At 42.9% G+C, this 27,211-nt stretch overlaps 1 protein-coding gene across 2 annotated transcripts in view; it reads left to right on the forward strand.

The window, feature by feature from the left end:
* LONP2 (lon peptidase 2, peroxisomal) overlaps nucleotides 1-27,211 on the forward strand; it is a 48,009-nt gene that overhangs the window by 15,162 nt on the left and 5,636 nt on the right. For both annotated transcript variants that reach the window (XM_033156735.1, XM_033156734.1), the window contains exons 9-13: nucleotides 6,998-7,148; nucleotides 7,396-7,522; nucleotides 8,241-8,374; nucleotides 23,399-23,541; nucleotides 26,739-26,946. In XM_033156735.1, coding sequence (XP_033012626.1) covers nucleotides 6,998-7,148; nucleotides 7,396-7,522; nucleotides 8,241-8,374; nucleotides 23,399-23,541; nucleotides 26,739-26,946 — 763 coding nt within the window. The remainder of the gene's footprint in view (nucleotides 1-6,997; nucleotides 7,149-7,395; nucleotides 7,523-8,240; nucleotides 8,375-23,398; nucleotides 23,542-26,738; nucleotides 26,947-27,211) is intronic.

The following is a 27,211-nucleotide window of genomic DNA, read 5'->3' on the forward strand; positions in this document are numbered from 1 at the left end:
AGCAAAGCAGAACATCTTCCTATTTCCAGTTACAGTACTGTCCATCAACAAGAGAACATTTGTTCTATATTTAGATGACCCCACTGAAGGTCGGAGTAGACAGAAAAGGTTCCAAGTGTGTCTCGATGAAAAACCTTGGTAGGCAGATATGAAGCAAAAAAGCAAGTAGGCAGGCCACTAAGTGTTTTTGGGGGTTTTATGTATGTTGTGGAAATGAAGGAGCTTAATTAAAATAATAATAATTTATTTAAAAACTTTAGAAACCACTCTTCCATAAAAGTGCAAAAGGGCAGTATACAAAGAAATTTAAAGTTACAGAAACATTATAACACAGACCAATGGCACAGTGAAATCAAAACCATTCAACCAGCTAAAGGTAAGATAATACAAAATGCCTAAGCAAATATAAACATTTAAACCTGATGCTGAAAAGAATACAGGGTCAGTGGCAGGCATATCTTCCTTTGGAAAGCATTCCACAATCAGGCGGTCCCCAGAGAAAATATCCTTTTCCTTTGCACATACATAATGTACTTCCCCTAACGATGTAACACGGAAGAGGTTTCGAATACATAAAAACTCTCCCTTTCACCCTTGCTATGTATGCTCTTCTTTTGATCACTTTACATTTTAATCTGCACCACATATGGTAAGTTTTGTTTATTGACCAAACTGTTGACCGAAACTCCAATGCAACTCACAACAATGTACAGAATCTTAGAGTTGTAGGGGTGGAAGGAATCCCAAGGTCATCTACTCCAACCCCCCTCCAATGCATCTGATTCAGTGCAAACAATACCCCACCCTTGGCCAAATGACATAAGATAAACATTGCCACCAAAGGCCTGACAGAATAATGTTTGATGATGCTCTATCACCAAAGAAGGGTCATTCAGGCATCTTGCAGCAGTTAATACCAGAGCCTGGGGTCATATTGGTGGAGGCCCTTGCGTCAGGACTGGGATGTAGAGCGGGGCTTCCATCCACTCAGGACTGAAGTGTGCAAGCTTTGGTTTCAAATGAGGACATGAAGAGGTTAAGCAATGCCAACAGATGTCTGTCGAGGAAGGAGCTGCCTATTGCTTTCCTACGACAGATGCACTACCTGCTTTAAGTGATGAGCCTCCCCAGTCTTACCTGTTGAAATCTGAGCACCATTTTCATAATTAATCCCCCATCCTCTCCTCCACCAGTCATCGATGAACGTAACAAGCCTTTTCTGTTAAGCAGGCCGTAGGCATTCCTTATAGCTTTATCTCTGATTTCAAAATGGGTCAGCGGCAGCACAAGAAAGAAGAAACTCCCTCTGTAGAAGCTTCCATACTATTTTAGATTCACAATGAGGTTAAAGGTTCCCCCCTCCTCTCTCACTCATATTTTCCTCATTCTTCAACATATATATTTTTAAGTTTCAGTAACGAAAGCTAAGTGAGATGGCTTTCTATTCTTGACAAATGTTCAAACTCTCTCTGTGTACGTGTGATGTATAATTTTAATTAGCAGCACTCTTCTGGGTCCATAAGTCAAGCCGCTAAGCAAAAGGGATGTATTCATGCCATAATGGAAAGGATAAATTATCTTGACAGCAGCATGCAATTGCTTGGGCATCACAGAGGTCCTGTCATGTGTTATGTGAGAACTTTTCACGTCAGAGCCACATTGATAATTTATCAAGTGCCAAGCAAGAGCTCTAGAGTTCAAGGGAAGGGTGGTGGAAGAAAGGTGCTAGCTGAGTGTGATGTTGCCGACAGGTGTGGATCACAGAAGTCTATGTAGATGGAGTGAAGGTGACTAAGGAAGGGGAGTTGTGTTGCCTCTTGATACCTAGGAAACCACAAATATCAAGGGTTATATAACAAGAGCTTCATTGTATGATCCTCTGTCTGCCCTTAATTTTAGATAGCGTGTATGTTAAGGGGAATGCAAGTTGAGTAGTTAATGTGCACAATAACTAGTCACTGTGCACATTCACCAGCCCTCATGGTGAAGGTGCATATAATCCTTCCATGAAGAGGGAGACATGCACATATCCCCATCTGTATGCATAATCTCCAGCAGGCCTTGGGGAATGTGTATCTATCAGTTGAATTCTGTACATTTTCCAGCTGTGGAATAGCCTTGAGGAATGTGCATATCTCAGCTGAATTTTGTACATTCTCTGGGTAACATGCATATATTCTCCAGTCAATATGCATAGTCTCCACAAAACATGTTTCCCCACCCTGCATTTCATGTTCAGAAATTGTGCGGCGTACACCCGCTGGGCTGCTTCTGGCCTACTGCTTAATCTTACATGGCCAACAACCTACCCTGTCACTGATCAGCCAAGCAGCAGGAAGGGAGGCCTCCAAATAAATATTAACTTGTTTTGCAGCCCCCTTTCACCCCCACTCCCCAGTCAGTTGTGCAGCACAAGGTAGATAGTAAGGAGAGGGCCTTCCCCTCCCATAAATCTGATTGAAATTCCGCCCTCTTCCATACTGTAATTAAACTTCGGGAAATTGCCAGCCTGGGCCAGAAGTGGCAGTGGGTGGGATCAGAGGTACTCCACACTCCTTCTTCCTCAGCCCTCTTCCCTGCTGGGTAACTCTTCCTCAGCATCACATTGTCCTTTCTGCACTGGTCTTGCATCGGTTATAGGAGAGTAGAACTGCCTTCCATTCAAATGCACTATCAGTATAGTAAAACTAGACTATGCAAGTATCTCGCTAACTGAATTAGGTTTGCACATGCAAGCAACTTTCCTTATTTTTTAGGGCAAGAAACTAATATCAGTTTTCCTTTGAACGTTTATCTTAATATACAGCCCAGTGTATACAGCATGGACCGACTCAAGGGTTGTCCAACCCGCTCCGAGGCATACAGAAATTAGTGAGTCTTTGTTTTGGTGAAATGGAGGGTGCTCAACTTCAGACATGCTGGAACTCTGCTTCAGCCACACCCACAAATTAAATCCCCCTCCCTCATTACATTAATTACAGGATTTTCTTTTCTGAGCACTGCATGCTCACTTTGAGTGCCAGCCCAGCTCCTTCAAGTTAGAATGTTGTTTTGGAATGTAATGGATACTGCAGCCTGCTTTCTGGAAAGCTGTGCTACTTTTTAGGAAACGGATCTCATCGGGAGTCGTTTTTAAAGATGACTGGTGCCATGCACCTCCATAAAGTCAGTTTGTTTCCTTCATTCGGCAGCATTCTGCTGTTTCCTCTGTACTACCGGTACATTAGTTGGGCTTTTGTCTTCTGCTTTAACTGATGCTTCTGGCAGCAACTCAGGAAAGCAAAAGAAAGCTTGGAAATGATTAAGAAGTTCCTTTTTGCAAACTCTGCAGAGAGCAGCAGTGCCTTACGAATAGATTTAACATTTTATTTCAAGTTTTTGTGTTCCACCTGCCCTTAGGTGGGCATATAAACAGTTGCAAAAGCATGTACAGTAGTGTTTTATCTTGGTGCCCCAAAGCCTGGGATTCTTAGTGTAGTTCTGTACATTACCTGACATGAGGTTGTAAAGTGACACAGTAGTATTCTGAGTGGGATCCACTCTGATTACAGGTATATTTTATTTGTGTGTGGATTGCTAATAAATTTGCATGCTCCTTTATAGAGAAAAGCTCCTTATAGTCAGCTTGCATCAAAACATGAGCACAATGTCATTCCCCTTCCCATGTTTCCCAGCAACTGGTATTTAGACCCATGGCACCTCTTACTACTGAATAGTGATACAGTCCTCATGGTTAGTGGTAATTAACCAGAGAGAGAATTATGCAGTGAATTTTTGGCCCTCCAGATCTTGCTTTACCACAACTCTCATCATCCCTGGCATGCTTGCTGGAATTGATTGAAGTTGTAGCCTAGCATCATCCGAAGAGCCAAAGTTCCCCCACACCTATGCTAAAGCTTCTTCTCTGGTGTGTGAGTTTACTATGTGCAGGGAATGTTTAATGTGGGAGAGCCTTTGAAAATGTAAACTTGTTGAGGCTTGTACCGAGCGCCCATTCAACACGCCAGTGGAGTGTGTCAGTGGAACAAAAAAGCACCAGACAGTTTGGGTAGGGTCGGTTCCATTACTGACAGTATAATGCAGTTCCACAGCTTAGCAGTTACATACTGGTGTAGTATACAGTCTTTCCAGTCTCCTTGCAGTGTTCCAACACAGACTAGGCTCCGGCCAAAGTCAAAGGAAAAAAGCAAGCTTGCTTCAAACACAAGTATATTTATACTTTAGATAGTGCTGAGTCACTCTCACATGCTTGCTGACTCACTCTCACATGCTTAACTGTTTTAGGCTTGCCATATTTCGAAAGGTGAAAACCTGGACACAAAAGTTGTTGAACGAAATCTTTAAAAAAAGAGGAAGTTTTTTAGCTATTTTAAAGGAAATTCGCCAAAATCTACACTACCAACATGGGTTGCCATATGTCCGGATTTTCCCAGACATTTAAGCGATTCCCACCCAGGCACAGTTTCCAACAGCCAAATCACAGCATGTCTGGGAAATTCTGGGTGCATGGCAACCCTAAACTAGTTGCAGGTGCGGAACAAACACACCCCAAATTAACCAGCAAACTTAACTTTTACTTTTACTTTTCCTCTGCATAAATAAGCCCTTATACATTAACAAAACTCTGCTCCCATCAGGAATGGTACAGAATTCCACCATCCCATTCTTCTAAAAAAAAATTAAAAATGTACTTAAATTGTATATCAGTGTTTTTAAACAAAAGGGTCTACTTTTTTTAAAAAAAAAATCCCGATCCTTGTCCTCTCACCAGCATATGCTCATTTACCTACCCAGCCTGAAGCTTATCCCTCCCAGCAGAAAGGATATGAGAGATGGAAAAGAGAGAGAAGGAAAGGTGGAAGGGAGAAAATAAGAGAGAAAAGTCTTGGCTAACACACGTGTTGAAAACAGAACCAAATCACTGGGTTGCAGCAACATTAAGACTGATCCAAACATTTTGGTGCAAAGACTTCCAGAAAAGCAGGCTCACATATCTTGCAATTTCTCAGATGCTGCATTTCTTTAAGGTGCCTCAACACTTTTTCATGTTTGTGCTGCCGCAGACGACCACAACTACCCCTCCGGAAGTGGCGCGTCTCTTCAAAGCAATCTGCTAATTATTTGCAAGGTGCAGCATATCTTCCACGCAGGAGTCTTGGACTCCCCACATCGCCTGTGATGTGAAGGTCAGCTCTGAGAACGTGCCTAGAATTAAACGGGGAAGTCCTTGTGCCGTCAGCCACCTAATGGCCCCACACTCCTAAATAATTCACCAAGTGACCGCTTGAAACAAGTGTCATATTGTGAGCACTTGTAAGCTCCAGTGTTCACCTTGAAACGCAGCAGGAACCAGAGTGGAGTGCCCATTTTAATTTATCCTTAATTAACACCCCGTTACTCAAGTGACAGTGGCAATTTTGTTTGGTGGCTGTTTGACAGAGAAATAAGCAAGGAGGTGCTTGGAATGTAAGTGTTTGTATCAGTGACACCAGCTCATCCTTTAATGGATGGTAAATTACCCTGCTGTGTCCTTCTTCTTGATAGCCTCAGCAGAGATGCATGCTTGCAAGCACTCAGCCAGAATAAGAGCTAGTGACTGAATTGCGTCCCTCCTAGCTGTGTACAGCCAAAGTAGCTTGTTGAATCCGATGCGGTCTAATATCCCTTTTCACCCGAAATTTTCACATGTACCCATTTAAAAGTCATTTTAAAAAACAGCAATTAATTATTGACACTTGGATTTTGGACCATTGCTCACACTTTATTCCGCTCATTTGGCTTCTGCCCATCCCACTTCCTTCAGTTGACCAGAAAATAGGGCGGGGTTACATTTGATGTGGGCAGCTCCACCATCCAATCACAAGTGCAATTTAGTTGCACTCCTACCTTCTCACTGGCTGTTGATTCTCCTGCTCTTGATCATGAGAGGATGATAATTATGATAATAATGGGAGGTAACCAGCTCAGAGTAGACCCACTGAAATAAATGGCCTATGTCCATTCATCTGAATGGGTATACTTGGAGTGGAGCTAACATTGGTTACAACCCAGGGAATATTAGATTAAGATAATACTTTGCACTTACATGGCATATTGCAATTGTTCAAAGCACCATGCATTGAATTCCATTCTTTTAAATGGAGATGCTAGACATCGAGCTGGAAGACCGTCTGTATGAAAAGCATGTGTTCCATTACTAATCTACCACTGATCTATGGACTCTCCCTGAGCCGCTCTTCTGCCTTGAGGTTCTGGGAATTGAAGTTCAGGTGGTGGCACTTAGGGAGCTCTAGCAGAGAATTCTTCCCATCCTCATAAAACTGAAATTCTGAGGAATATGGCGTGAGGGAGTAACGGCAGTGAAACGAATGGTGAACTTCTTCTTGGTGCGTCTTCTTCTGTTCTGTGGAATAGCATTCCCATCAAGATACGACAGGCACCGTCTATCTACACTTTCTGAAAACAATTGGAAGGACATTTTTGTTCCAACAGGCTCTCCCAGCTGGAGAAATGGGTCTTTGCCATGACCATCTATGTTGTATTGGTTCAGTTTTGTTTTAACTGTATTGGGTGTTATTTGTGTTTTGTTTTATTTTTTTGTTGCTGTTTTTATTGTATATCACCTTCAGACTGTTGTGTAGATGGCAGTTAAAAAATAATAATAATAAAATAAAAGTGGGAAGTGTACTTATGCCTTTGTTCTCTCCTTCTCCTCTTCCCACACCCTGGTCTCTTTTGGACAGAAATAAAAAAGAGGAAGCTTGTGATGCCACTAGTGTGACCCTCTTGTGGGTCCATTCCTTGATGGCCAAAGTTGTTTGTTTTTTTTAAGTGTAGCTATTTTAAAAAAACAAACTATTTTCCTGCCAGCTGTCTTCTAAAATATACGGTAACTAAATATAACTGTTAGAGAATTTAACTGTATATATAGCTGTAACTACAGTCATACTTTATGAGAGGAATTAAATTTGCAAATCTTTTTCATTTGCTTTTTAAGGTATTGGACCCTGAGCAAAACCACAGCTTCACAGACCATTACTTAAATGTAGCCTTTGACTTGTCCCAAGTACTTTTCATCGCCACAGCCAACACGACTGCTACCATCCCACCTGCTTTGCTGGATAGAATGGAGATCATTCAAGTTCCAGGTGATGTAGAACTGACCAGGGTGTGGGTGATGTCAAGGCAGGATGTATCAATGATTCCTGCTGCTTGTCGGCACTGCCTGCCATACTTGTACATCATAGACAGGGCCACTGCCAGTATCTTCTCCCATCTCGCTGTTTTTCCAGCTGAGGCTCAAACTTCATCTCCTTTAAAAATCTGGCTTTGTATGTGACTTCTGATCTGAGTTCAATATCCTAGTTCTTCTAAAGGATGTGTCTTGTTTCAAAGGATACACGCAAGAAGAGAAGATAGAAATCGCACATCGTCACTTGATTCCAAAGCAGCTTGAGCAACATGGACTGACTCCTCAGCAGATTCAGATTCCTCAAGATGCAACCCTGGCAATCATCACCCGGTAATTTTAAAAAGGTATTTACAGTCGTACCTTGGAAGCCGAACAGAATCTGTCCAGAAATCCGTTCCACTTCCAAAACGTTCAGAAACCAAAGTGCGGCTTCTGATTGGCTGCAGGAAGCTCCTGCAGCCAATCGGAAGCCCTATCTGACATTCGGGTTCCAAAGAACGTTCACAAACCGCAACACTCACTTCGAGGTTTGCGGCGTTCAGGAGCCAAAATGTCCGAGTACCAAGACGTTCGGGATCTAAGGTACGACTGTATGTGTTTATTTTGCTGTTTGGTACATTTAGTTGCTCTGCTATGTTCTTGCAGCTGCCTAGCAAAATCGATAAGTTTAGGTTTGCATTGAAAAAGTTGTTCCATGGCACCTGGATTCATTCCTGCCAGGATGGGGACTATGTGGCCCTCCAGATGTTGTTGGACTCCAACTCCCATCATCCCTAGCCATTGTGCAAGCTGGCTGAGGCTGATGGGACTTGGAGTCCAACAACACATGGAGAGCCACAGATTCTTCATCCCTTCATTAGGACTCAATAATGTCCAATGAAGTCTTTCCCCTGTATCTTTTTGCACATTAAAACCATTCATAGAAATCTGTTCCCCAAACTAAGAGATAACTTTCCTTGTTGTGGAACAGGGCCCTTAGACAGATCCAGGATTGTGTCAATTTAGACAGGCACTGAAAAGGACAATCTTGGCTGCTTCTTTGTACTAGATATACCCGGGAGGCAGGAGTCCGCTCTTTGGATCGCAAATTTGGAGCCATTTGCCGAGCAGTTGCCGTGAAAGTGGCAGAAGGCCAGCACAAGGAGGCAAAGCCAGATCGCTCTGAAGTGACAGAAGGAGGAGGTTTGTGTGCCTTTTATATCCTTCTGCCAGTCGCGAGCCCTTGCCAGCTCTCTGGCTTGGAAGGTTGCCCAAGGAAGGGGGCCGTCAACATTTCCGAGTTTGTATATTTGCATATGTTTTGTCCTCGACTGAAATAAATATGCAGTGTTTTTCATTTCGATCGCTCATGATGAGCGATAGAATTATTTGCAGTGCATCTCTGGGGAGAAAGGAAAACTCAAGCCAAGTTTGTGGCTGAGAAATGGGCGCACAGTGAGGAATGACTGCCCAGACCTTGTTTTGAACTGTGAAGCCATTAATGATTTGGGGCTAGCATACTTGAGAAGCTGTACCTGTCCTGTATCCTGTTATGTTCCCCCGTAGCAAGTGCTATCCAAAAAGGCAGGGAGAAAAAGAGGAGTTTGCAGAGAGCTATCTGCAGTTATTGAGAACCTGGATACACTATAGAGCCTGAGCAGTCACCCTTTGCTGCTTGGGTGATGTTGGGAGTTTGGAGATAACATGGGAAGGAACAGTTAAGGATGCAGATAAACCAACATCGCCAGGCCCCTCCAGTGCGATGAATAAGGTTGCAGCAATAACAGAAGCATCAGCTATGCTGTGATGCAGTAATGTGAAAAAGAGGCCCTGAGTCCTCTTGCCAGAGCAATGTGGCCAGATAGTTTCCTGTAACAGTAGCACCAAAAGGATTTCTGCATAGAGCAGGGGTGGGGGACCTTATTCAGCCCAAGGGCCAGATTTGTTTCTGGGCAACCTTTTGGGGGCCACATGCCAGTGGTGGGTGGGTGCAGAGGCAAAAGTGGGCAGAGCAACGAATATGAATTTTACCTTGGTATAGTGGGATAGTTTCCTACGCACAGTCACACACCCCTCTCTGTCCTCCATGTAGACAAGCAAGAGGCATGATCAGAACTGAAGGACACATTCCAGCCAGGCAAAAACACTTGAGGGTGTGAAGCAGGGCAGTGAGGGTGTGGCTTGGGAGAGACCTGGGGGCTAGGTAGAGGCCTGGCAGGCTCCAACTGAGCCCCAGACCTGAAGTTCCTCATCCCTGACATAGAGAAATGAAAGTAACAAGAAGTAATCAGCGACAGTAGATATTTACCTTTGACTCCAGTGGATATTTACTTGTGGGTTATGATGCTGCCGTTCAGAAATCCTTTTAAAGCTTGCATGAAATCACCCACGTGCTGTTATCAAGGAGGAGGCCACTAGTACTACAATTGGGCATACCTGCTATAGACCGCCTACACGACAAACATAATCAGGGACTGCAGTCTTGCTGATGAGTCAGATGCTTCTGTGTTGGCTGGCAGACTTAAATATCATCATCTAGCACTCGCTTCTTGTCTGGGTGATAGCAAAAAGACATTATGGAGAACTCTTCACCATTCTACCTACCACATGGCAGTTTAAAGGCATGTTTTTCGAGGCATCTGTGCCTTACGCCCTTGAACTTTTACCTCATTTCCAGGTTTCTTTAACTGCTTGTGACGGGGGCTTCATTGGCAGCTGAGTTGTTGATACAGTGATTGCCAGCTCAGGGCTTTATGCCAATTTCTTCTTTTCAGTTCTGAGAACAGGGAAGACCCAGATGTCTTACAAGCTTTTCAAACTACACCCCCCCCCGGCAAAAAATCAGCCCTCTTTTTACTGTTTCGTTATTAATCATCAGAAATAAAATTGAAGAGTTAATACACCTTTTAAAAAGATAATGTGCCACTGATATCTTACATGGCATGTGCCCTCAGATGCTGACACCCTGCACTATTGTAATTTAAGAAAGGGTGTAGCTGACATCCAGGGGCTGCCTGTATGTGCCTGGAGACAAGATATGTAAAACAAGAAGTATTTTGGCAATGATGCTCACCCTCAAATATCTGAAGGGCTGTCGCATGGAGGATGGAGCAAGCTTGTTTTCTGCTGCTCCAGAGGGTAGGACCCAAAACAGTGTTTTCAAATTTCAAGGAAGGAGATTTTTGACTTTAGAAAGAACTTTCGGACAGTAAGAGCTGTGGAGCAGACTCCCTCTGAAGGTGCTGGACTCTCTCCTTCACTGGAGGTTTTTAAATCAAGGCTGAATCTGTCAGAGATCTTCAGCTGTGATTCCTAAATTGCAGGGGGTTGGACTAAATGACCCTTTGGGTCCCTTCCAGCTCTTCAATTCTGTGAATACCTTGACCAGGAGTCAAAGAACAATGCAACTAATTCCAGAAGGCCCCAAACCATTTGGACTTGTACTGTCAAAACCACATGGCAAACCTCTGTTTAGAATCAAGGGGTGTTTAAAAAAAACCACAGTTTGTAGTGGGAACTGGGAGGGGGGGGGAAATAGAAAATTCCCCATGTGGGAACAAGCCCATGGATGTGCTTAATATATATATATCTTTGTTTTGAATACAGGCCTTACATCCATAGCAGCAGGGTGACCTATGTAAGGCGTACAGTAAAAACCTTTTGGTATTTGGCAGCCCACGTTGCTATTCTGGGCTGCTTCAAGAGAGCGATGCTGATTTTCAAAATTATGTCCTGTACACTAGAGCTCCTGTATCAGGAGTTTGCTATGCACACCGTTCTCTTCTCTTTAGAGTTCCCAAAATTGAAGTGTAGTGCAGACTCATCTGGAGTTCTCTGTGTGCGTTGGAGCCTCGGAGAGCATTAAGTCACAGCTCGTGGCGATGCTTGGTTTTTCCCAGGTACCACAGTGCCTGCTTGAGCAGACTGGGAACCTGATAGCTGGGCCCTGTAGACCAGAACTGCACATACAGACCTAGCTCTGGTAAGCGGCATTCACCGTCACATTTCTCCCCTCGCAGCCAGGACTCTGGAAGGGATCATGGCTCAATGGCAGAGCACATGCTTTGCATGCCAAAAGTCCCAAGTTCAACCTGTAGTTTAAAAGATCTGGCAGCAAGTAATGGAACAGGCCTCCCACCTGAGATCCCCTAACAGTCAAAATAGATGATACTGGAGGCTAGGTAGATGCACAAATAGTCTCAACTGATACAACTATACTACCTATGCAGAACTCTTTATTGTCAAACCTTTTTAGTACATCCTTGCTCAAGTCAAAAGTTGTTTGTGTGGCTTTTTTGTCTTCTTCATCTCTGCTAGAAAGGCCAGTTTTTTCCCTTGTTTGCTGAGGCTGATAGGAGGTGTAGTCCAAACAATTTGGTTGGTACTAATTTGCAGAAGGCTGTCATTGGAGGATCCCCGTGTGTGTGTGTGTGTGTGTCCTCTTTAGCACTCCCAAGAGAGGCTTCCGGTTAGGTGCCGAGTCAATGGCGGACGGGAGTCCGATGGCTCCGTCCTCCGCTAGGCGATAGGGATTTCCGTGCCTGCGCCGCGGGTCCCTTAAAGCCACGGGAAGAGCGTCCCGTGGACCGACGGCTTCGTGGGTCCCAGACGTGCTGTCTCCGCTCCTGATTGACCCTCGTAAGGGGGAAAACCAGGCGAGCGGAGCCCCAGCACGGGACTGAAGAAGCGACTGCCTGCGGAGGATCAAAGCAGCGATCCCGCCAGACCCGAGCACCCGGCACTTCCTACACAGAATCTTACAAAGAAACTCTGTAAGTTAAAGAATTGGATTACTTTACAAGTTTAAAGAGAACTGCTTGCAGAGGAAATTGCAAAAGGAAGCCTGTTCCCTTTGTACTGTTTGAGCGAGCTTGGTAGCGCTAAAAGATCAAAGCTGCGACTAACGGGAAAGTTTTGCGAACTCTGCCAAACTTTTTAAAAGTGGTTTAAAAGTTGCTTAAAGGTTGTTTAAAGACTTAAAAACAGTTGATATGGCAAAAGAAGATGCCCCTCACCCTCTGGATTAGGATTCCGGGTCAGTAGCGGGCTGTGATATATTGTTGCCATTTTTTCTTTGTTGGTGTCTCAGTGACTGTTTACCAGTGGAGACATTTTGACTTCTTTGTAACCAGATACAAGTTACTCTATGGACTTTGGTGGTAACACTGCAAGTTAGGAACTGTTACTGACTTGGGCTATATGAAAGTGGACTCTTCTTGGCTTTAAGGAATTTATATTTTGGAAAACTTAAACTCTTTGCCTAAAAGTTGGATTTTTGGGACTGGTGTGGGTTCCTGGCTCAGCAGTCTCTTTGTTCTCAGAACTGAGCTGCTGGCCACCTGGTGTTTACTTTTGGGACTGTTGGCCTTCTGCTGTGAATGTCTGAGATTGTTACCACAGCAACTGGAGTGACCTTGAGACTACAGCTGCAGAGCCCACAGGGAATGGAAACTAGATCTAAAGGAACTGGCTCTGAAAAAAGAAAAGGCTCTGTTTCCCTAACTCTACAGGAACAAATGGAGAAATTGGTTGTTAGTGTGGCAGAAATTGCAGCAGGACTGAAAAGCGTTACTGAAGGGTTGAAGCAAACACAAGATCAAGTTTCATCAGGAAATACAGCAGTGAACTCAGCAATAGAAAAATTACAAGCTGACATAAAAGCTGATATTAAAAATTCTACGCAGACCCTAGAAAAATCTATTGGGCAAATTGAGGAGAATGTAAGGAAGAATAGAGAAGAGATTAATAGGATTGGGCAAGAGGTGACCACCTTGAAAAAGGACTCAGAGGAAATTAAAGTGGTCAAGGAAAAAATAAAAAAGGTGGAGGAAAAATTGGACAATTTAGATTTGGAGCAGATAGAGAATATTGGAACACGACAGAGGTCTGTTGAAGAGTCTCTCGCGTTTCTGCAACTACATCAAAGAGAGGGCAACATCCGTCTAAGGGGTCTTCCAGAATTGGAAGGGGAAGACCTAAAAGCTTATATAGTGAAGTTATTCTCAGGATTTTGGGAGATAGAAGAAATCAACGTCTCAGCGCGCATAGTGAAGGCCTTCAGATTTGGTCCAAGAGGCTCCAGAGGAAAGAAAAGCAACAAAACAGTCAGTGACTGTTTGATTGTGCTACACGATCGATACGACAGGGACTATTTTCTGGACTTGCATTATAGAAACAACCTGGTGGTAGAGCAGAATAAAGTAATTTTTTATAAGGATATCCCCAGATTTTTCCTTGACAAAAGAGTTCCTTACAACGATTTGGCAACTGAGCTCAGAAAAAGGAAAATTCCCTTCAGTTGGGAATTTCCAGAAGGCCTGGCATTTACGTTTGAAGGAAAAAAGATAAGAATAAGGTCCCTGGCGGAGAAGCAAAAGTTTTTGGACAAGCACCTGGAACAATTTAAAGGCACATCACTCGATCCAGCACAACTTTACAGGTTCCCAGAGGTATTTCCACCACCGCCGGGACTACCAAGTCTACCAAGTCCAAGCCAGGATCCAGAGAAAGATAAGAAAGGAGAAGCAACTGGAGGAGAAGACTAAAGAAAGGAAAATGGCGCTCAAGTTAATGACATGGAATGTCCGGGGATTGAATCAGAGACCAAAGAGACGCAGAGTGTTTTACAGCATAGAAAAGAAGAATTTGGATATAATATGCTTACAGGAAACCCACATAGCCCGACGTCATAGAAGATTACTACAGAATAAAAAATTAGGCCAAGAGTTTATATCATCGGATAAGGTCAAGAAGAGAGGAGTAGTGATATATGCAAAGGAGAAATATAGCCCAAGACAGCTTTTTAAAGATGAAGAAGGGAGATACATCGCAATTGAAATCAATATACAAGGCGAAAAAGTTTTGATTCTGGGACTCTACGCACCAAATGATGGAAAGTCAATTTTTTATAAGAAAATACATGATCTGCTGTTGGACTATTTGGATTACAAATTAGTTTGCCTTGGAGACTTCAATGGTGCAGTTTCCACATTAATGGATAGATCTCAAAGAACCAAACTAACGAACGATGGGAAACTCCCAAAGACTTTTTTCGAAATGGTGGATAATTTGAATTTGGTGGACTCTTGGAGATTAAAAAACCCTACAGATACAGAGGCAACTTACTTTAGTGAACCTCAGAAGTCATGGTCGAGGATAGATTATATTTGGATTTCGAATGAATTGGCTCCAAAAATACAAAAGGCAGAAATTGGCCCCAAAACTCTTTCAGACCATAATCCGGTACAGTTAAATCTAAAAATGATTTCCAAGGATTCTTTTAGATGGAGAATGGATGACGCTTTGATGAGAGACACCAAGCTAGTAGAAAGAGCGGCGAAAAAGATGAAAGAATACTTTCAGATAAATTGGAGTTCCGAAGTGGAGAAAAGAATTGCTTGGGATGCAAGTAAAGCTGTAATGAGAGGATTTCTCATTAGTGAAAAAGCAAAAAAGAAGAGACAACAAAATGCAGAAATGGAGAGAATATTGAAATCAATTAAAGAAAAGGAAAAAGAACTAAGAGGACATCCCAGATGTGTTAAAATTCAAAAAGAAATTAAATACTTGCAATCCCAATATGCCAATATAATGAATCAGGACATTGAATGGAAAGTGAAAATGATGAAGCAAAGAACATTTGAATCGGCCAATAAGTGTGGAAAACTACTAGCTTGGCAATTGAAGAAAAGACAAAAGGTAAATGTCATCAATACTTTGGTAGTAAATGGAAAAAACGTGGAGAAACCGGAGGAAATCAGATGGTGCTTCCAAAGATTCTACAAGCAACTGTACAAGGAGGAGAAGATAGATGAAGCAGAAATAGACCGATTTCTGGAAAAGAACGGATTGCAAAAAGTCCCAGAGGAAAAATTAGTTACTCTCAACCACCCAATATCGACACAGGAGATAGAAGATGCAATAAACAACATGCAATTAGGGAAGGCCCCAGGACCGGATGGATTAACAGCAAAATATTATAAGATATTGAAAGACTGGCTATCGCAGCCGTTAAGAGAAATTTGCAACAAGATACTAGAAGGAGATAGGGCACCAGAGACGTGGAAGGAAGCCTTTATCACACTGATTCCAAAACCAGATACTGATAAGACTCAAATGAAAAATTATCGTCCAATATCCCTTTTGAATGTGGATTATAAAATTTTTGCAAATGTATTGGCTACAAGGCTGAAAAGAGTGTTGAAAGATTACATACATAGAGACCAAGCAGGTTTCTTGCCAGGTAGACAAATTAGTAATAATACGAGAATTATTGTGGACATTTTAGAAAAACTGGAGAGAAACATAAACACAGATGCGGCACTATTGTTTGTTGATGCAGAGAAAGCATTTGATAAAGTTTCTTGGACATTTATGAAAAAGAATTTGGAAAGGATGGGAGTTGGTGAAAAATTCTTGAATGGCATTAAGGCCATTTATACAGAACAAAAAGCTAAAGTAATAGTAAACAGTGTGATATCGGAGGAGTTTGAAGTTGAAAAGGGAACTAGACAAGGGTGCCCTATCTCCCCTTTACTTTTTATTACGGTCCTGGAAGTCCTCCTAAATATGATACGAAAGGACAAACAGATAAAAGGAATTCGTGTGGGAGAGAAGGAATACAAACTACGCGCCTTCGCAGACGATTTGATGTTATCCCTGCAGGAACCGGAAAGCAGTGTCCCCAGAGCCTTGGAAATAATTGAACAATTTGGACTTGTAGCTGGTTTCAAATTAAACAAGCAGAAAACCAAAGTTTTAGGAAAAAATATGAGTGCAGAACAAATTCAAAGAATACAGGAAGGCACTGGCCTCAATTTTGTCAAAACAGTAAAATATCTAGGTATCAATCTCACAACCAAGAATCTGAACCTGTACAAGGACAACTACGAAAAACTGTGGATGGAAATAAAGAAAGACATGGAGATATGGACAAGATTGAAATTGTCGTTAATGGGAAGAATTGCCGTGATAAAAATGAATGTCCTACCAAGGATGCTGTTTTTATTCCAAGCCATACCAATTTTGGACAAACTGGATTGTTTTAAGAAATGGCAAAAGGACTTATCAAGGTTTATATGGCAGGGCAAAAAGCCAAGAATCAAGTTTAAGATTTTAACAGACTCTAAAGAGAGAGGAGGCTTTGCCCTGCCGGACTTAAGACTTTACTTTGAAGCAGCGGCCTTTTGCTGGTTAAAGGACTGGTTCAAACTAGAGAATGTTGATGTATTGGACTTGGAAGGATATGATAATATGTTCGGTTGGCATGCATACCTTTGGTATGACAAGGCTAAGATCCACAGAACTTTTAAGTCTCACATAGTCAGAAAATCCTTGTACCAGGTCTGGATTAGATATAAAGACTTGTTAGAGAGAAAGACCCCTAGATGGATCTCTCCAGTGGAGGCCAAAGCCTATAAGAGACCGAATATGTCTGCAAATTGGTTAAGATATATGGACATATTGCAGCAGGAAGGGGACTCTTTTAAGTTAAAAAGCTACGACCAAGTGAAAAGTCAGGTCCCCGACTGGTTGCATTATCATCAGGTACATGAAACATTTAAAATGGACAAAAAAGTTGGTTTTCAAGTAGAAAAATCAAAACTGGAAACAGAATTGATAGAATCGAACTTTAAAAACCTTTCCAAAATGTATAATCTATTGCTAGAGTGGCATACGAAAGATGAACTGGTTAAATCGTCAATGATAAGTTGGGCGAAAGATATAGGACATAATATTATGATGGATGACTGGGAGGGATTGTGGCAAAAAGGTATTAAATTTACGGCTTGTCATAGTTTAAGAGAAAACATAATGAAAATGGTTTACAGATGGTATTTGACACCAGTTAAAATAGCTAGGATGAATACCAAAATGTCAGATGTATGTTGGAAATGTAAACATGCGAAAGGTACCTTTTTTCATATGTGGTGGTTGTGCCCAGCGGTGAGTGCTTTCTGGGATAAGATTTATAATGAACTCAAGAAGGTAATGAAGGTTACCTTTTGTAAGAAACCAGAGGCATTCCTTCTGAGCATAACTAATGAAGAGATACCCAGTCAGGATAGAGTGTTTTTTATGTATGCCACAACAGCAGCTAGAATCTTATTGGCAAGAACATGGAAAGGCGAAGAGATACCAACGGTGGAAGAATGGCAGATGAAGATGATGGAATATATGGAACTCGCAGAACTGACCGCCAGAATCCGGGACCAGAGGGAGGAGAAGGTGTCACGAGATTGGAAGAAATTTAAAGACTATTTAGTTAAATCAGTGAAATTGAATATTTGAGCAGAATCAAATAGAATAGCGGCTTTAGCAGGTATATGTTAGATAAAATTGTTACTAAGATTTTTTGGTGTGAAAGATCTAATTGTCAGAAAATGTGTTAAGATTTGGTGTTTAAGTTAAGATATGATTAAGTAAAGTAAAGCGTATTAAAAATTGAGTAAATGTGAATAGAATAAGATACAAAGCTACCTAGAAGATATAAATGATTTTGAAGACAGTGGAGGGAATGGGGGAAGTCCCCCAAAATAGAGAAGATAGTAACAAGAGAAGTAAGAGGATAAGTGTTAGTTTATAGGTTTGTATATGTTTCTTTTTATTGTGATTGTTGGATTGTGTTTTTGTGTTGTGCTTATGCATTGTATTTTTGTATTGTTAATGTTGTTGTTTATGCTATGTTTTTCCTTTGTCTTAATAGAAAATAACAAAATCTTATAAAAGCACTCCCAAGAGAGAGGCAGGAAAACCTCAAGTATGTTTAATCTTTGCAGTCATCTCAGATTTCATAGAATGCCCACATGCTTTCCAATAATGCAAGGCAAGGGCTGCATCTTGTCTAAATAAATCCTAGTCAATAAAAAGTATGTGTTCATCAAATATTAAATTAAATCTACATATAACCAAAAAAAAACAGTTTTGAAGGTGGAGAAGCATGCTTGCTTTGATGTGTAAGTCACAGTTGGGTGTAATCTTAGAAAAAGGCATCTTCTCCTAGGTGAGAATGAGGGAGTGACTCTTTTATGATGAAGCATGCATATTAAAGCACATTAACCATTTTTAAAACCATTGCCTTTTAAGTATGTTGCTTGTTTGGGGATTCTTTAGTCAATTTAAAAATATTGTAAATGGAGTAATTGATTGGTTTTATTGGTGACAGTTTTGTTCTGTTTCTAACTGCTTTCTGGAGATTTTACTGAATGCCATTATTTGTACTTTTTTGGTTTTATGTAACCCATGTACTGATTTTTGCTATAGTGCATTTTTTTAAAATATAAGTAATTAATCTATCCAGTTAATTAGTTTAAAATGTGGAGCCCCAGAGAAGATAAAGAAACTAAGATATTTCATAAAGGGGAAAAAAACCTCACATGTAGTGCTGTAATCAGTTTAAGAGCCCTGAAGTCTTAGTGACTTGAGGACATTTTAGTTATCTAGCTTTACTAGGGAGAGGGCCACATCTCAGTGGTAGAGTATCTTACTTGTTTGCAGAAGCTGCCCCAGGTTCAGTCCCCAGCATCTGCAGGTAGGGCTTGGAGAGACTCCCTGCCTGAAACTCCAGAGAGCCACTCCCAGACAGTGTAGGCAACAGCACTGAGCAGCATGGGTCAATGGTCGGAAGCATTATGAGGGAGGCAGCTTCCTGTGTTCCTAGCAGAGCAGTATGGAAGCTCTTCCCTTCACATGATACAGTGACTTGTTTACTATTAAACGCAGAACAAAAGGGAGGCTGTCTTCAGCATTCCAGCTAATCCAGCGAAGGAGTTATTTACAGTGTTAAAATTAGAGTTGGAAATCACTGCCAGCTAGGAAAGTCATAGCAAGCTGAGTGCTTCCAAATGGTGTAAAACTCCCGTTTGTAAAGGGTTGCCTTTTTTTCTTTCCTTCTTTCTTTTTTTGGCTGTTTGGAGAGAACCCAGAAATCCTAATCTGTGAACAGTTGTCTTTGTGTGGCCTGAAATTGGCAGCAGGCAAAACAATGCAGAATAAAAGAGAGCCTGACAAACAGGGAAAGGGCTTGATGTTTGGCTGCGCTGGCATTAGAATGGCACTGCTTTAGCCCCAGAAGGAGGTGGGTTGTTTTATAAAAAGAGAGAGAGAGAGAGGAGGAGGAGGAGGAGAGCAAATGCTTTGCAACTCGCAAGCCCTGCAATTGCAAGGAGCTGTAATGAATCAAGCCGTCTTGGAAAACGTTGCTCAGGTCAGGCCTGCTCAGCTTCAAAACATCTAGCCCAGTGCAAGCCACCCGCCATGTATTGTGACTTGTTGGGTCCTTAGCGACATTCCAGTTTCTTCAGTCCTCGTTGACCTCGCAGCCAAAAGCCAGGAGATTTATCAAGCCCACCTGCCCACCCAACAGTCTGTACTATGTAGCTGGTAGGAAGCCTTCAGCTCAGGACCCCAGTTGCAGGGGCCTAATCTCACGGTTTCTGTAGGAGACTCTCAAAATATCATCATACAGTATTCAAGCCCAAACAGAGGGTGCCTGACTTCTCATACAGTGCTTGTCCTTCTCCTAAAAGGAAATGATAGAGAGGCCAGGAGACTGGACAAATGGCCCACTTTAAATTGTGTAGCGCAGAATTCAGAGCATCACCCAGGGACAGCTGTAGGCAGAATTCCTGCATTGCCCGGGGGTTCCCTTCCAACTCTGTAATTCTATGATTCTAATGTTCTCTTTCTTTTCTTTTGAAAATGTAATTTTTTACTATTTAAGCTGCATTATCGAAATGTAAGGTGTGGAATTGATCATCATTACTTTCATTTAACCCTGATAAATCCAAGGATGAAATGGGTTCAGCTACCCTAAAATCAGATGGTGTAAAGCAGGCCCTGGGGTGGGGTAGCTAATCTATAGTTTTCCAACTCCCCAGTGCTTAGGGGTGATGGGGGAGAGGGCTGTAGTCCAGCAATATCTGGAGGGCCCACCCCTTCCCCAGATGAATGAGGGAGTTAGGATTTCCAAGCCAGCCAAATGCCAGATCCCTCATATCACCAACTACCCTTAGCATTGCATGACTAAAACAAAAAGTTAAAGCATTGAGATTCCCTGTTTGGTGTGCCAGAGAAATATAACAAAGTAGTTACTACCGGTATATAGATCTGAATTATTTGCTGCAATCATGTTTTTGACCCGACTAATTTGAAAGGAAATCTGAAAAGCATGAATTCCAGGCAAAAATCCTCTTGCGAGTTAGGCACCATTCTTAATAACCCACACTGCCTCATACTTAGGATTTTAAAGTGCGGTCAGTCTCGGGTCTGTTTCGCCAAAAATGTGGAATTTTATGAGAAAGGTATAAAATCCTAGGATCTCAATTTTTTTATTATTATTAAATTCATTTGTTTGCACAGCAAGCATGCGGCTTTAAAACACCTGGGCTTTTAACAAAAAGTAGCCAGTCTCTCTTATTTGCCTTGGGGGTTCCCCCCCCTTCCCCTTCTAAAGAGCACAGGGTTCAACTTCAGCCAATCTTGCTGCAGAAACATTAACGAAAATCTGATGAGAGCAAATCCCAAGGTGATATGGCTGCAGGCAGCTGTGAGCTTTGAATAAAGCTGCACTGTGGTTAACGCACTTAAAGGAATGTCAGCAAAAATGTAGCACTTGGACGGGGCCCCAATCTCTGGCACCTCTTTTCTCTCTTCCCTCCCCCCCCCCAGCCGCCAACCCCCCCCCCCTTTATAAAGCAGGGGAAGGGAACCTGTGGCCCTCCAGATGTTGTTGAACTCAAAGACCCATCAGCCCTGCCAGCATGGGCAGCAATCAGAGATGATGGGAATCTGACAGTATCTGAAGGGCAAAAGAATCCTCACTCTGCCCTGTTGCAAAAGTTGAAGTCTACTGGCACAATCTGCCCAGAAAAGTATCTGGTGCAGGGCCGAATAAAACGGCAAGGAGCTGGGTAAGAGTAGAGCTTGTGTCCCAAACACTCTGTGTAAAGGAGTAATATCAACAGCAGGGGCAGGCAACCTGGTGCCTTCCAGATGTTCTTGGAATGCAACTCCTGGAATGCTGACTGGGACTGGAGGGAGGGAACCCAGTCAACTCCCCCCAATTATACATACACCCTGTCTTAAGTTTGCTGTCCAAGCCCGTGCTTGCATGTTTGGCAGTCAGTCCCACAGAGCTCAGTGGGGCTTCTTCCAAGAAGCTGGGTCACAGTATTTGCCCCTCTTTCCTAGCAACACAGACTGTGGAAGTACCATATCCAAGTGCAGGTCCCCACAGCTAACTGGGACCCTCAGAGACAGGACTCTCTGAGCCCAAATCTTCTGAGAATTCTCTAGGCTCCCTTCAGACCAAAATCCCCACACAGTTTAGGACAGGGAACCTGAGACCCTCCAGTTGTCTTGGGACTCCAGCTCCCATCAGGCCCACCCAGCATGGCCAGTGGTCAGAGGTGATGGAAGTTCAAGTCCAGCAACATGTGGAAGGGGCCACAGGTTCCCCATCCCTCTGAAAGATGTCCCGTCCAAGCCTTCCTCATGGACAGATGCATTCAGGACCACATTTAGTTTAATGGACAATTTAAGATAGTCTCCTCCTGCCCTCACTGGACTCTTGTGCAATCTTAACATCATACTTTTTAATCTAGTTGTTATCTTTATAATTTAAAAGAAGCCAACCTGTTTTGTAGGCAATGGGTTTTTTTCTTCTTCTTCAGCCTGTTTGGTTCTGTTGCCTCTTTTGAGGTTTGTATGTTTATGTAACAAACGGCAATCTGATTATTTGATGCTTTGGTCCAGCCTGTGCTCTATTTGTAATCAGAATGAGCTAAGAGAGCTTATTATTATTTGAAGCAGAAACCACAACGCTAGCTGTAATTGCACAACTTGGTATGCAAAGTTGCAAATTTTGAGTTGCATCAGATTTGGGGCAGTAGGGGAGGGGGTCAGAGTGGAATAAATTTCTGCCGAAAGACGGGACACTGTTGTTTGTCACTGCAACGTATTATGAAACAGGCCTTCCTAATTGGGTTATCTGAGTATAAAGCAAAAAAGAAAAAAGAAAGAAAGAAACGTGGTTTTCTCAATAGGACAGATGCCCTTCACAAATTCAGGAGAGAATCATTTACAAGTCCCCCATGTTGCCAACTGCTGTCTGCAGAGTGAGCAGCCTGAAATAAAACTGGACTAAGTCCCAGTTAAAATATGAATAGTTTCCTGTATGCTTTTGGTTTCTTATTTATTTATTTTTGTTTCATAAAATTTATACACAGCTTGATTGTGAAAAAAACACACACCCTCAAAGCAGTTTACAAAGAAAATAAAAGAATGAAAATATCAGTAGAAACAACTCTTTTAAACATTCAAAAGGTAAAAGCAGCAATAAACTAAAAACAGATTTAAGACTTACGTCAACATTCTACATGTCTGTGTAGGCTTGCCTAACAAAAATGATTTTAGCAGGCGCCAAAAGGGGTACAGTGAAAACGCTTGCGTGATGTCAATAGACCAGGAGTTCCAGAGTTTAGGTGCTGCCACACTAATTCCTCCGATCTAAGTGGTTGAGTAGGCATGTGTGGGTTTTCCAAGTAAACTAGCTTCTTACTTAAGTGTTTCAACAAAATGCTGGAGAGCATTCCTATGGTGTTATTTATGTGTTGGTGTCTTTCGTTGCACACTATTCTTTTCCGTGCCTTCCACCATTGCACTGAAGAGGGACACAAAGTGGATGGTAATAGACTCAATGAGAAGAGTGGTCTTGACTTGGTGTAAAACAGCTTAGTGTTCACTTGCACCTCACCAGCTGCTGTGGGAGAAGTGGCAGGCTGTGCACCCTGCACAGTCTTCATGCACACACATTTGGACGCATATGTGTTTGCGAGAAGATGCCTCTTCCCTACAGCATCTTCCCTACAGTGGTTGAGTGTGTGTGTGTGTGTGTGTGTGTGTGTGTGTGTGTGTGTGTGTGTAGCTGTGTTAAATGATGTGACTGAATCATTGATCCTTAGGAGTAGCTCCATCAAGTAGTTGGCCATCCATTTAGTGGAGCCAGTCAAGATTCTCTCTAGAACAGGCATAGGCAAACTCGGCCCGCCAGATGTTTTGGGCCTACAACACCCATCATCCCTAGCTAACAGGACCAGTGGTAGGGATGATGGGAATTGTAGTCCCAAAACATTTGGAGGGCCGGGTTTGCCTATGCCTTCTCTAGAAGTTGCCAGCAAATGTTTCTTATGATCATATCTGTGAAGTGACCTTTTTTCTAACCTTAAGAGTGTAGAGAGCATGTTGCGGAAGATGCGAAACCTGATTCTCTCAGCGACACTGCCGATCTGGCTCTACCACCTGAAATGCCCATTCTAATTGACTTAGATGCCTTGAAAGACATTCTTGGGCCACCAATGTACGAACTGGAGGTAATTATTGACTAGTTTCTATCTTTGCTCTTTTTTATTTTGTAGCTTGTATAAATTAGTTGGTGGCGGTGGTTTGTTTGCTTCCCCACCTTCAGAACAGCCAGATTGGGAAGGGACTTCTGGGGAGAGTCCCATGGGCCAGATAGAAAGGCTGGGGCAGGGCTTGAATTTGGGCCCCAGGCCTGCTGTTCTCCACATTATGCTAGTGGCACGAAATCTAAGCTCTTCTAGAAGCTACTTGGCTACATCCAGACTGCATCTGAAGCCTCTGAGCTATGCTCAGGCACAGTGGTGAAACCCCTCTTATTACATGCAGTAGCAGGTAGCTCCCACTGAAATGTAGGTCTTAGAAAAAAATTGGACCTAGGGATGGAATGTCGAACCTCCAGTAGCTGTGTGTGCAACTTTGAACCATTGGGGTGTTTTTCGTTGCAATTCTGTCACCAGGATCTGGCTACATCCAAGGGCCAAGATTACCGGATGGCAATCTCATAAAAGAAGTGAGGCTTTGGCATGCTTGAAGGGGTTTCTTTCTTCTTAAGCTGCTGTTGCCCTTCTCTCTGCAGCGAGGAGCGCTGAACTTCCGTCTCCGTGAAAAACATTCCAGATTGGTTCCGTTTGTTTTTCTTTGCTGCAGTCTGCAGTGGGGCCTCTCTCCCTCCCGTCCACCCCCCTCCCCGGCTCAGAAAGCCTCACCTCTAACCTTCGCTCTGCCATCAATAACTAGCTGGAAATCAAGACCCCGCAAAGGCCAGTCACATGTCAGCGCTCAGCTCGAGGAGGCCCAGCAGAGAGAAATTGAAAACCTCCCGTAATTGAATTGACTGGCCCTTCCGGAAGAGGAAGGCCCTTTTCAAATGAATATATATTAGAGAGAAGTTAGGCTTATAATCTCATAAGTGAGGGTGCTTTGGAAAGAATCAATTCAATCAGCTGTTCCAAAGTCACTGTTCGCTTTTAGAGTCAAAACCTCTTTTGGTGGAATCAGAATATGGCACACCCCAGACGGATACATGTCACTCGCTGGAATTTCGTAATCTGATCCTGGCAGAGTCTGAGTGTGTATATCTAAAGCACCCTTTTGCCTCTCTCAAGAGAGATGGCTCAGTGCTGGCTGAGGATGATTAACTCATGATGGTTTCCTGAAATGCGAAACCCCTTTGTGTGCCTAGGAACACCCTGTGGCCTGTCTCTTCTCACATCTGTCTCTGCTGCTCCATAGGGCTGCTGCTGCCCTGGTCCCAACTGCAATGTTTTATTTACAATACTGTTGATGCATCCTGGGCTGCTTAATGGCCACTGGAAACAGCAGGTCTATAGGACTGTTGACAACCTGGAAGCTGTAGGTTAAGGCAGGAGTTGGAAACCTGTGGTCCTCCAGATGTTGCTGGAGCAACTCCCATTCTTCTTGAACATCAGCCGTGCTGGTTAGGGCTGATGGGGGTCCCAACAGCAGCTAGGAAGCCACAGGATTTATCCCTGACTTAGGGGGGTAAGGCTGACTCACCTAGAACTTTGCTTGAAAAATCCTGCCTTAGGTTTACAACAATGGACTCCTCTGAGCATTCAGTGGCAGCCCATCCCACCATTTGGAAGCTAAACTTCTTATATGTGCGGCAAAACATAAAATGGGTTAAAAATCAGGGCGGGGTGTTTGTCTACAGTTTAACACTAAACTTTTAAGATAGAATTGTCTGGGTGGATAAGAAAGCCTTCACTTGTTGCTACAAGGACACAATACCTGGTACTTGGCAATAGGTGTGCCCTTCTGGGGAGAGAATTTCACAGAGAAGTCCACAGTTGAGGTACCACCACTGAAAAGGCCCTTTGTCTCAGAAGTGTGTGGCGGGGAGCCTCTAAATATGGCTTCAATATTTGGGAGTAGGTTGCCCTTCGTATATCTACATCCTAAACCATATGCGACTTAAATGGTTTTAAGTCAGCACTTCAAATTGTACTTGGAGACAAACTATTAGGCAGTGATGCTCTGTAAGTGAGATGTGTTCTATTCCACCAGCCTCAGTCAACAGTCTGGCAGCTGTATAACAACTGCCTGGGCCAGTTGAAGTTCTGTGGGTGCAGACACTACCTACCTGAGTTGGAACACTTCTGAATCCCATTGAGTTCGTAGAACTCTCCCATTAAATCAGGGAGATGGAAAGGCACTTAGCTTTGGCTAGATCATGGCCCGTGTGAAGGTTTGATAGAGCACTTTTTAAAAAGCATCTTCCTTTATAGCAGTTAAAGTTGAAGGTATAGGAGCTGACCTTTCCTTACTTGGAGAAACTGAAGAACTGGGTAGATCTCTGGGTTGCTGCATAAATGAAAAGTTCCATCTGCCAACTTCAAAAAATTGTAACTCATTTTTGCTGTTATGAAAAAACAGTACTCTATTCTCTGCTCTATGAAACACCCATTTTAAACCCCCACCCACATGCACCCTAGCCTTAGGAAACTTTCCTCACAAGTATAGGTTTGCAGCTCCACCCTTTCAGAAAGCTGTTGTCAGTGGTGTTTCAGTGTTTAGCTTCCTTGGCCTGATGCAGGGAAGAAAAAAAAATGTGTAGCTGGAAAATATTAATGTGTGTAGTGAAAGGGTAACATTTCACTTGAAGTTTTGCTTGCTTTGTTTGTTAAAGCTAGGATTCTGGAAATGATCCATGCTGCAAAAGTGTTTTGCGCCCAGTAATAAACAGAAGTCAGTAAGCAGAAGTCATTTCTGAGATTCCCCCCTGTAATCCTCTTAGGAATGTTCCTAGAAGCTTGTCCAGAATGCCTGTGAACTAGGACCATTTCTGATAATTACCAAGGATGCGCTAATAGCATGGGTATGCAGTCTCTGCTGGCTCAGTTCAAGATGCTGTTCAGCTCTATGTCACCATCAATGCAGAGTTCCTCATGGCTCAATGTTATCCCTTATGCTCATGGGCATAGCCAGGATTTTTGTCAGGGGGCTGACCTTTTGTTAGGGGGAGCAGAACCTCAGTTTGCTATGTATTTTTATTGATTGGTGAGGGCAGCTACGCCCATGCTTGTGCTATTTAACATCTACATGAAACCACTTATTAGGGTCATTCGGAGAAACCCATCTTGGCCTTTCTGCAGTACAGAAATCAGAAGACCTATTTCAAGTGGGAGCCTTATTTTTGGCACTGAGCTGTCCTTTTCCATAGAAATACTGTGCTTCTTTCTTTCAGGTGTCCGAGCGGCTGAATCAACCTGGCGTAGCAATAGGTTTGGCTTGGACTCCTTTAGGAGGGGAGATCATGTTTGTAGAAGCCAGCCGCATGGATGGGGAAGGCCAGCTAACTCTGACTGGGCAGCTGGGCGATGTCATGAAGGAGTCGGCACATCTTGCCATCAGCTGGCTGCGCAGCAACGCAAAGAAATACCTACTGACAAATGGTATGTGAGAAGGCATGAATGGAAAGATCTGGCGCATGCTTCATACATGCATAGAATAGGTTTTGAACATGTCTGGCTTTTGCTGCCTGCCTCTGACTATAGAAGTGGAGGCCATCAAGCCTCTGGCAGCCACCATACATTTTTGGTGGAAGGTATTTTTAGCTTGGTGTAAGTTGCAAAAGGAGACTGTTGCATAGTGGAGGAGCAAGTGCTTTGCATGGGAAAGGTCATGTTTGGGCCTCAGCACAGCCCATGTAAATTAGCC

The sequence above is a fragment of the Lacerta agilis genome, chromosome 8 (assembly GCF_009819535.1).
Source record: "Lacerta agilis isolate rLacAgi1 chromosome 8, rLacAgi1.pri, whole genome shotgun sequence".
NCBI classification, from domain to species: Eukaryota; Metazoa; Chordata; class Lepidosauria; order Squamata; family Lacertidae; genus Lacerta; species Lacerta agilis.